At 35.7% G+C, this 12,090-nt stretch overlaps 1 protein-coding gene across 1 annotated transcript in view; it reads left to right on the forward strand.

Moving 5' to 3' along the window:
* Positions 1-6,594, forward strand: part of ADAMTS6 (ADAM metallopeptidase with thrombospondin type 1 motif 6) — a 141,099-nt gene extending 134,505 nt beyond the window's left edge. The window contains exons 24-25 of the mRNA XM_005429297.2: positions 479-635; positions 5,952-6,594. Of these exons, the coding sequence (XP_005429354.1) occupies positions 479-635; positions 5,952-6,061 (267 nt within the window). The 3' untranslated portion in view covers positions 6,062-6,594. The remainder of the gene's footprint in view (positions 1-478; positions 636-5,951) is intronic.
* The last annotated feature ends 5,496 nt before the right edge of the window (positions 6,595-12,090 follow it).

Genomic DNA, 12,090 nt, shown 5'->3' on the forward strand with positions numbered 1-12,090 from the left:
TCCGATCCACTTTTATATTTAACTAATATTGTACTAAAATTGTAACTATTTAGTTACAGAAATTAAAAATATTTTGGAACAGCAAAGTCTATTTGTTTGAAAGACATTTACTTTTCCCTTAAAAAAAGTCCTGTAGAAGATTTGGATTCTTGTTTTCTTTGTTTTTTCCTTCTTTATTCTAAAGTGTCAGTATGACACATGAAATTAAGCAAATTATATTCTAATATCTCAAATCTGAACTTTTCAGGGAGTCAATATTGCATTGCATTTTCTTTTCTTTGAAAGAGAGTACTCACATGTATTGTAAAAAATTCTGGAATATTTTGTGATAATTCTTTTCTCTATTAATCAAACATTTTCAGATGCCTGTCTTCTTTAAAATTTGTGGATGTAGTGTGTTTCTGATTGCTTCCTGTTGCTTTATTTTATATTTAAAATTTGGATGCAGGGTTTTAAATTTTTTTTTCTCCTTCTTTAGTGTTCTGCACAGTGTGGTCTTGGGCAACAGATGAGAACAGTACAGTGCCTGTCATATACTGGACAAGCATCCAGTGAGTGTCCAGAAACTCTCAGACCTCCATCAATGCAGCAGTGTGAAAGTAAATGTGACAGTACTCCCATTTCCAACACAGAGGGTGAGTCTGCCATCTTAATATAATTTATTCTGGAAAGAATAAAGTGATATAGTCAGCATTGCTGCATTGGTAAAAGTCTAGATGACATAATCTCTCAGGCTGTGAATGACTTTTTAAAAATTATTTTCTGCTTAGTTGTTGTAGCTCAATGGTAAAGTCAATGAAAACCTAAATACATATTGTTTGTTTGAAAAAAAATATATATAGCCTAAGTAATGGAAAAATACTATTGTTTGTGTCATTGATTTTCTAATCTCTTTATTGGTTCAATGGAAATGTTCTTAATAGCAGGGGGAGCATAATACACTTTTCATCCACTGACCTTCTACCTGCCTAATCAGTGTTAAACACAGCAATGTAGTGGCAAAAAATAGTAAATTCCCTGTTCATTGGAAGACTGGGACCATAGATTTTGTGCTACATGGTTTTTGGAAGAGCAAGTCTGTTCGTACACTTTGACATCCTTTCAGCTTCTTCTAACTAACTTGTAATTTTTTTTTAATTTATAATGCCTGTTCAAAATAATTATAGTATTTTTTGCATTATACAGTCCAATTTAATCAGGCTATTAACTAACTTCATCAGAATGTGTTTTTGGTAGAGGATATATGAGATAATATTGTGAAAATAAGCTTATTCATATTTATTAAATACTTCAGATCTGAACGTGTAAATGGTCTAGGCCAAGCTAGGTTAGGAAATGCGGACTTCAAAGTAGACTTGGAGTTCTAGGCAGTAAAAAATATGTTTCCTCATAGATTATAAAATTGGAAATAGTTGCTCATGAGAGAAGTACAATTCATTTTGTGTGGAAAGGGAGAAGGAATAGAAAATTCTCCAAACTATCGATTACACAGCAAAAGCAGTCGTTCTAAAACAGTTATTCCCAAATTTTTTATATTCCCTTAATTTTGAGTACATGACCACAAGGTTGCTAGTGCTGCTGCTTTTAACATAACTCATCTCTGTGCAGTATATAACTGAGAATTTTTTACACAAAATCTCCTACTGCATTGGGGTTTAATGTCCTGTTTATGTGGAACAAATGCTCTGATTTAAATTTTTTTAAAGGGAAGTTTGTCCTATAGTCTACTCAGATTTGGTGGTCATTCAGTGCCTACTCTATCCATCAGTGTCCAAGCCGTAGATTCAAAATTGTTATAAAAGTCTGGCAAATAGAGATGGCAAAGTCTGTGATGAAATGGGAGCATACTAAAATTGTCCCAGAAATACACTTATGCTTCAATGTATGAACACTGAAATTCACTATTTTTGGTAAAGTTTGCATTATTCTGTTTAGTGCTCTCATGAAATCTTTAAGTGATAACTATCAATCTAGGAAAATTTCTGCCTTTTAAATATCACAGGCTACATGTTATTTTATTTCCAAACACAGATGTTGATTTCAGTCCAAAGTAAGGAAGATAATAAATTACTTATAAGTGGACACAATTCAGTTCCAGTCTCCTCTTAATTTCTAGATGACAAGGTCATATTGTTATTTATAGTAATTACACTAGTAATTCTTCAATATTACCAGAAAATATGCTAATCTCTTGTAGAAGAATGCAATTGGGGGTTTTCTGTGTGTGATCTCTGTACACTGGGTGGCCTGAACTTCCCTACAGTAGAACTGTGCAGACTAGCTATGTACAGTGAGTCTGTTGGTAATTATGTTTTTAGGGACCCACACCTTCACTGTAAAATTTTTAGGATCCAGAAATAGAAAATATTGAAAAACACTTATACTGTATTCCAGATGGTTGTAAGCTCTTTGGCCTGCACTCTGAGAGAGCCAGGTGCAAGCCAGCTCCTTACTGACAGCTATCCAGGCTCATTAGCACAGTTAGGGAGAACCAAAGGGAAAAAGATATAGTACAGTATCTTCTGAAAGATATAGTTCCCAACACATTGCCACTTAGCATCCCATTTTTGTTTATGTCCCACACTGGAGGTATTTACCTCAAAATTAATTTAGCAGTTTAAAATGCTTGGATCATTTCAGAAGAATTTTGCTGCAATCTGTGAAAGGCTAAGGTTGCCCTATTCCAAAATTAGGCAAAAATTCTATCTTCAAGGTATTTTTTCAATGCTTGTACAAGTATTTCTTATACATATATATTCTAATTTATATATTTTTACAGATGCTCTTAAATAGTGAATAGGAGAAGCACAAACAGAATTTGCAGAATAATGTGCAGGTTTGACACATTTTGTGCTTTAAAAAAGTCCTGACATCTCTTAGGTCAGTAAAGTGTCAGCCTTTAAACAGTGAGACTTATCTTTTTCACCATCCTGGAGATGATGAAAAGATTTCATCTAATCATTTTAATCTAATGAAAAGAGCTATCTAATCCTAAAGAGCACAACTATTTTTGGAAAAGTAGTATTTTCAGTATTTTCTGTGAGAAATTTTGGAGCTATGTTATTTTGTCGTGAACATATTTGTGAGTGGGGCATGCTGTGCCTCTGTGCTTACTTCTGTCACTCCACAGGTACAGTGGGATGTGATCTGACTATCAGTATTTGGGTTTCAAGGAAGGAATCAGGTCTCTCAGAAAGAGGATTTGTCCACTTTGGAGTGCATGTGTGTAGCAGAGCATACCTGCCCACACACAGGGACTTTGTCCATGTGCCACCTTGTAGCACTGCCTTGTGCTTTGGGCTCCATGGTAGGGCAAAAACAACTTCAGCAACAGCACACTGGTTTCCAGCAGGGTCAGCTTATCTGGGGGGCTCTCTTCCTGTTTCAAACCCCAGAAAACCTGATTCCCTTTGTTTGCTAAACACCTGTGCTTGCAGACTATGGAGCCTGTTCAACAATTTCTTAGCAATTTAATTTTGCTACCCAAAGATAAAATCATACGGAGTTTTGAGGAAGCTTGAGCCACTCTGCAGTGTAATGATCATGTTGGTGAAGCTTGGAAATTTTTCTTTGGGAAAGTACAGGTTGTTTGCATAAAACAAGAGTCAAAATTTTGGGGATACAGAATAACTAAAAGAAAGTTACATTGAATCTTGTCATATTTTACATGTGCTTTACCTCGGGTTTTCAAACTTTTCATTGGTGATTTATAATATTGTAGATGTGGTTTTGATGGGCTGCCACTGATGAGGGTAATGTTTTCTGCTGGAAGTGAACTATAGGCATCATCTACCACACCACTTGAAACCTATTCAGAATTTTTCTATTCTCTTAAATACATACATATCTGCTGAATCTATGCTGCTAAAGCCCATCTAAAAATTTACCTGAAAAATTGTTTTGTCTATTTTTATGTAATTGCAGTTTTTCTTGTATTTTGTATGATACATCTTTGCAATTTTTTAGCTGGAGGCACAGTGACATTTTGTGATTTTTTTAATGTAAAATGATAGTTAACATCATAATATTGCCTGATCTAGTAATAAAGTTAAGCAAGGCAGAGCCTGTGCATGTAGCTTACTGAAACTAATTAACACTTGTTGCTAGAAACAAAAAGAACTCTGCTAAACCTTCTCCATTCAACCACAGTCCTATGAAGAATATAGCCTACTTCATCAGCCACCATTATCTATTTCAAAACTGATTTCTAAACCAGAAGTTTTGGGAAACTTCAAGACTATTCTGTCATTGCTGTCCAAATGGCATCACCTGAACAGAGTCCAGTTTTACTCAAGAGGAAGGAAAACATAAAACAAACATGAAAAAAGAATCATTTGAAGTCCTACTTTTAGCAAAAATTGAGTTAGTGGCTTTACTTATGTTTAACTAAACACAGTGTGTTTGAGGGCTATTTTTGTGATAGGGTGAACTTTTTATGTCTTGTGCAGATCAAGTGAACCTTTTTATTTTTCACTTAATTTATAATTCACCATGTGTCTCTCTTATATTCCCAGTCTTCATGAACATGAGTACGTGAAATGTTTCTGGAAGAGTTTTGACCTCTTTTGTGAAGAGTTTTTGGAAGTCAGTCAAATAAAGTGACCATGTGTGGTTGCTGGTAGAGAAATATATCTGTTTCAACCAGCTACTCACAATGTCTTTTTTCCTGTCACTCAATTATGTTTCCATTAAGAATTAAAAAACTAGAAAAGCAATATGTCAAGTATCATTAGGTGGAGTGAAAGAATTGCAATGAAAGCACTATGTCTGTGTTAATGAAATGAAAATTTAAGTAATTTCCTAATCACTTCTTGCTTAGCTAAAAGCATGCATATTATCAGAAATACTAGTCAGTACTGACCTGGAAGTTCAGCGTCATTAATTTTTTTCCTAGGTTCAAATACTAAAAATTCTCATCTGCCCTCAATTTGCTACTAGAGTATGCTTGTAAGTGTTAATCCGCTATCTGTAACAACCTATCCCACAGCAAGAATCATGCTAGGAGATTATATGGAGACTGAAGAGCTGTAGAACCTGAATGTGTCACTGAATTCACAGATGTAGCTCTTTCTCAAGCTGTATCAGGATAAGAACTGAGCACGGATCAAACTATTCTGTTCCCCATTCCCACCTTCTTTCTACAAGTGCAAAAAATGAGCCAGAGGAGAACTACAGCATATTCCAGCTCCTGTAATGTACTCACAAAGTCACTTTATATGCAGCCTGTGTGGGATGCAAAAGAATGAAACCCTCCTCCATGGGGTTGAACTCTGTTCGCCCTTCTTGGGAAAGCTACATGCCGGCACAACAGGGCAGCTGAGGCAGTAAGCCTCAGCATGTAGGAAAACACAACTTTGAGAAAAAGCTTTTACGTCTATTACAGGCATAAAAGTGGCTTTCCTTCTAGCATAAAATAAATTGTGGATGTGTGGAACCATGCCTAAAGTATAATGCACCATTCAATTCAGTCACTGAACTCACCCTGCTGGTACCATTATTTGTAACACTTGTGTAATATTCTCCATCCCTGTTAGCTGAAATACTCATTCTGCTTTAAGGATTCTTACAAATGCACAGACATGGTATCAAATAGTGTGAATCATCATAATGATAACCTCTTAAGGATGAATAACTTAACTGCTGAGAAGGAAGTTAAAAGTAATGTAAAAAAATGGACTCACATGTTCTACCTGTGTAAAGTGATCACTTATCCCAATAAATGATAGTTCTTCCAAGGCAAAGGCTATGCACTTCTAAATGTCTGAAAGCCCAGCAAATATTTTTATGGCTTTTAAAATTTGCAATATTATATGCACTAGACTGTACTAGAAAGAGTAGTTACAAAGAATGCAAGATAGATGGACAGATGAGAACCATGTTAAACATCAGATTTTCTTTGTACTTTAATTTATATATCTGACTTTTTTCTCTTTAATGTTCTTAATTATTAGAGTGCAAAGATGTGAACAAAGTGGCCTATTGTCCACTGGTGCTGAAGTTCAAGTTCTGCAGTCGAGCATACTTCAGACAGATGTGCTGCAAGACCTGCCAAGGACACTGACCCACAGGAAGCAGAAGAATGTGCCTTGTTATTATCATTGTGGAAGAGTGTCCATCGAAGAGAGCCACACAGTGGAATAAGATTGACGTCCTTGCAAATGCATTACCCTGTGGAAAACATAACCACTGGTCAGCCCCAGCTGACAGGATTTCAATATTATTTTAACTTCTGTGAAGTGGGATTTATTAATCCAAAGTGCTGGACACAGTATGAGGGGATCCCAAATTTGAAAAATTCACACAACACATATAGAATAGCTTACTGTGGAACATTTGTGTTCTTTTGACGAAATCAAATAGTCTGTTTACATCCATGGACCATTAAAATAACTTTTATTATGGACTTAGCAATGACACTGAATCCATTTCTATTTAAAACTGTTTAAAATGTAGTTCTTATGAGTTGGTTTACTATGGAAGTAAAGAAGAATCAAAAAAAAGTTAAGTCATAGCTTAAAAATCTTAACTATTTTATCTCTTGACACAGCACCACAATTTAAATTATAAAATGATCTTGGAAATATTATTTAAGGAGTAGAACAACCATGAGGGACTTAGTTTTAGGAGGTGCAACAGTTATTGCAGTGGTGCATGAAATACAAGTGTGCTATGAAACAAAATGAAATCTTCAGTGCAGGTTTATAGCCATCTTACCATTGTACAAGTGAAACAGATCGCCACTGAAAGGAACATATTTCAGTATCATGGGGGAGGCAGACCCCAGCAGTGGTGAAGACTGGATTGCTAGTTCCTTCACTACTACCGTAAAGGTTGTTTAGGACTTACACTTTGACTCCAGCTCACTTTTGTTTACAACACCAGCCACAAAGAAGAAACAACTTTGTGGGCTTCTAGACCTGGTTTACATGTTAGCTTTGATTCTCCAAAACTAAGGAATTTGAATGCAAAAGATAAGCCTACTGTGTAATAGCAACAATCCTTTGCAAAGCTGAAAGTTAAAATGGTTTCCAGATGTTCCCTCCTTTGATACCATAGCAGAGGTACTGTTTATGAGAAGGAATATGTGAATGTTCTATTCAGCAGACTGTGTCTGAGTGGCAAGGATTGCAACCAAAGAATAAGTGACTCATGGAGGTATCTAGGTTCTGTTCAAATGAGAAGTCAAAAGTGTGCTCGAGCCAAGAGGCCTGTGGGACTATCAGGAGTAAGGCACACTGGAAAAGGGATGGCTGTAGTGAATTCTGGCCACCTTCACCTAAATGGCCAGGTACCTATGTGAAGCTGGACCATATTTAAGCAAGGGACAGCTTTCAGCATGAGACTGTAACAAACTCATGCCAGTAAATTAGAAGCTAGATGCCTTAACTATTCACTGCCATGCTCCACTCATTCATATTACCCTATTTTTAATATCTGCCAAATACTTTGTGATTTTAAAAGTGAAACCAAACTTCTTTGGCAAGTCACAATCAGGAATATAACATTAAAAAGTTAATTGTCATGCTCCTCTTCCCCTTCACTTTTCAGTAACAGTCTCAACAAGGAGATGAGGAAAGTAGGTATTTCTTTATAATAATATATTGTACTTGAACATTTGCATTTTGCAACAGGTCCTTCATGAATGTGATTGTGTGTCCAACTATGACTCCTTTGTTGTAAAGCAGTTAAAATTATGTGAACAATAATATGTGTTACAAATTCTAACTCAAATAGCACTTTTTAAAAAAACGGTAATCTTTTCAGTGAAAAATAATTTCAAAATATGAGATTGAAGTGTACCAATGTATTTTACCAATAACAAACCAAATATGTTGCACACTACTTGCTAATGTGAATTAATATGGAACAATAGTAAGAGGACTTATACTATGAAATTCCCCCAGTTTATTGACAATCTGTCAAGGGGTTTTATGTAGCCCCATGTCTATACTCATGACCATCAAATTCCTGTCATCTGCTACCTCTTGCCAGTATTTCCACTTCTGTACACTTGTGACCAGTGGAATTAATTTTCAGTTGGCTTGCATGTATCCACATATGCTTGTTATCTGTTGCTCTCATCACCATGTAAACAACTCCTGTTAAAACTGACACCAGTCGATAAAAACATCCCAAATTTTTGGGAGTTGCACATAGAGATTAAGGGCAGTACGTAGTGCTTGTCTGTTAAGTGAATTGACTTCCTGTATCCTTTTGACAGAACACCTTGGTGCTAACATGCCCTGGTTAGATCAGAAGTATGATGAAAGGCTAAGGGGTTGTTACAACATTCCCTAAGCAAGAGGCCTTTTTGTATCAAGGTCCAGTTTTCTCCAGGGTATGATTTTTATTTTATCAGCTAATGTGTCATTTCAGCTAATGAGAAAAGGGTTTTCTCTGTATTGAAAAGAAGCCCCCTTTTTTTTTACCTCACTTAGGACATGAAAATTGTAAGGAATGTTTCCAAAGACACATTTTGCTCTCTTACTGGTGCTAGAACACCGGGGATTCTGATGTTTACTCTGCAATATAACAGCACTGAGGTTGGAATTTAAAGAACTGCCTGGAGCAATGTTGAATTGTATTGTTAAAGGGAACAAAACACAGAATGTATATGGATTTGCAAACCAAGCAACACTACAGACTAAGACTGAAATATGAAACCTAATTCAAAGAAAAATAATTGGTTTCAACAGCACAGTACATTGCTGCTGCTACACTGTAGCCATCTATATAATCTGAGCTAAATAGTGTTATATTCCTAAATAGTGACAAAAGGAGTCTTTGTGCAGGCTATAAATATAACAGACCTAGAATCAACTAGTACCATACAAGATGCAGAAACCTGGTGCCAGTACTTCCACTGAGCAATACTATCAGCTGATAAAGATCAAAACAGAAATAAAAATCTAAGATTAATCCTTCAAGGTGTATACATCCAAAATAGTCCATTTCGTTAGGAACTTTATAAAGGAGTGAATGTCACATAGATATCCTTAATAATACAGACTGAAATTACCTTTGTATTATTGTGATTAGTTGCTTATTATTTTATACTCAGTATTAATGTGGTACACTGTTACTTTATTATTATTTTTGCTTTTGTAAATTATATTCTAATTTATTGTCATGTTTCTTAACACTTGTTCTACATGCATTCTCCTGCTTGTAATAAAAACAAAAATATTGTAACACTTGATGCAGTGAAATTCCACACCAGGCACAGATTTGTTTTTAACATAGATAATTTAGTAAAATAAAAGTGCAGCTTTTAAGATTGATACCCATGGTACAGTTGTCTCTTCCCTGACTTACAGTTGCTAGAATTCTGTATGCTTAATGTTTGCTTCATCCGATGCATCAAAATATATATAAGGTGTCTTCTTTGAAGTAACATCTCTGTTATGCTAGAATCCTGTCCTGGGCAGCAGCAATATTTGTCATATATAAGCAAATAAGGAAATAACAAAAAGGAACAATCAAGAATATGGTCATGTACATTATTAAGTAATATTTTAGCCTAAGCAGTGATGTAGATCAAGAATGAAATTAATGGCAGCAAAAATATTCTGTACTTCTTCGAATTATTTCGTTTACAGCCAGTCAATAATAACAATAAAATGTCCTTCTTGCATTGAGCTTTTAAGGTTTTATCTGAAGTTTATCTGAAGCCATGGTGTTTTTAGATGTAAAGAAGAAAGTAATTTCAGTAGACTTGGTGCTTGGGTAACTGTTGCCAAGAGATGCTTCCTTTCTTACCTGGCACAGTGTAAATAACTTGCTATGGAAATCTCTGATCAAGTCCTATGAAATATTTCTTATTTCTGGATTAAAATCTAATTTCTGGTTTGATGAACATAAACACCCTACTCTTGTGAATAAGATGTTAAAAAAAGTTCAGAGAACTTTAAATGTATTGATGCTCTATTTATTAATTTTGGTTTTTCTTTGTTATTCTATTTACAAATAAGGATTCAAAAACCAAATGCCTGTTTTAAAAATAGGGGTATTTCTATCTGTGCTTGATAGATATTTTCTATCTGTGCACAAAATTTTATTGCCCTTCAGATCAGGAGTTAAAGATGGAGTAGTCTTAGTAAATAACACAGTTTCACGGCAGTTTTCTCTGTCATTGTAAAGATATTGACTTTCCTCCTGTACATTCACACCAAGTTATAATCTGATAGATTTCCCATTATTATTCAGTTTGTAGTGTTGTTTTTTTCCCACTGGTATTATAATGACAGATTGGGAACACTGAAACAGAGGTATTTCTCCCTCCTTTTCTCCTGCTACCTTAAACCTGACATAACAGTGACTGAAGAACTCCTGACGCAAAATATTCCCTCCAGTCTTTTTAAAATGCATTTTTTCACCAGAATTTGGTTCTGGGGCCAATCCTACTATCATAATTCTCTGTTACACTTTTTCAGTTTATTTCTTGAGGAATCGAGCACTGTTTTTACTTGAGATACTGCTTTTTCCTTTCCCTGACTTCCCTTTCTATACTGTTCCTTCTTGAGTATACTTGCTGTTCTATCTGAAGCTCTCTGATGTACAAGAAACATTTTTACATATCCTCTGTAGAATTCTGAACAGATTTTCAGTATTCTCCTGACTTTTTAATTATTTTTTTATTGTTACTTGGAAGTAAGACCTAGGACTCTTCTGGGTCCTCTTCTGTGGAGGTTTACTGCAATGGACTTTGGATGAGTCCTGTGAGCCTCATCTGGAGGTAGTCAGTCATCAATCCAAGAGTCTTGTAGAAGGCCATTACAAAGCTGAGGCTATCATTCTGCAAGAATTGACACCCTATCTGGGTGTTTTCCCTTCACCACAAACAATTAGGTGGAAGGAATAGATGACTGCTTCTGTGTGGTCCCTCCAATCTGAGTTCTAGACAGAATGATGTAAGAGCATTTCCATGCAGTAATCAGGATAAAATCCCAAACAAATTTATAAGGACTCAATCAGCCATGGAACAAGGTTCATTACAGAACTAATGAATTGGTCATTTCCCAAGCGTATTTGGCCCAGATAAAGTGGATGTTCATGTCCAGTTTAGGAAAATCAGCCACTCAAAATATGGGGTGGTGTACATTTAAGGATACTGCATCCCTTAAACTGGCATACCACCTAAGCACCACATGTCATTTATTTTCTTCTGTTTCTGCATGGGACTAACATTTTCATTGAGCTGGACAGGCTACAGGACACAGTTTATATTATGAGGTCATATAGCTGCCCATCAGAAAATTATTAAAATCTGTCCTGGAAAAGACACATGTATTTCTGCATAAAGGATTGGAAGCTTAAATTCCTACAAACAGGAAGGCCTTTTCAGAGTAGATCTATCAAGATCAGTAAATAAATAATCTCACTTCTTTAGTAATCCTGTTTGAAATAAATTTATCAGATGACAGCTTGAGATAGAAAAGGAAGTGTTTTGGAAGCTAGAAGTGAAGACTCAGCCAGTGAGTGCTCCAAGCTTCAGCTGCTATGACCACACAGAGAGATGAGATTTGACCTGGCTGATAAGGAATTAGCTGTGGATTTTGGAAATTGGATTTCCTCATCTACATCAAGACAAGTGTATTTGTTTATTCTTCTCCTGAACCCCACCTTGACATCAAAGTCTACAAATGCGCACATTCTTGCAGTGTTTACAACAAAATTATCGCTCACATTGTTTGAAAAACCCATCTTGCAATACGATTTATTTTTTGCAATGAAGATCAGTCTTCTGCGTAGAATCTACCACCCCTGAGAAGCAATGCTGAGTAATGTTTCTGAGTAACATTTCCTCTCCAAATTAACTGTGAGATAACAGTTCTGGACATGTGGGAATATCTTCCAGTTATATCTCTATGAAAAGACCTAGACCCACTCTAGGGATTTCAAAAGATAAACTTCAGTTGAGAATGCATTTTAAGTAATTATTGTCACATTTGTTCTGAGCTCAACTCTGTTTCATTAAGTAAATAAATTTACAGAAGTGCAGTGTGCTTAGTAGGGTCACTGCCTTCTAACATCTTTGAATACTGACCAGAAATAGGGGCAGCACCTTGTGTGTGAATGACAATGTGTGGT

This window comes from Geospiza fortis, unplaced genomic scaffold, assembly GCF_000277835.1.
Source record: "Geospiza fortis unplaced genomic scaffold, GeoFor_1.0 scaffold397, whole genome shotgun sequence".
In the NCBI taxonomy this organism is placed as follows: domain Eukaryota; kingdom Metazoa; phylum Chordata; class Aves; order Passeriformes; family Thraupidae; genus Geospiza; species Geospiza fortis.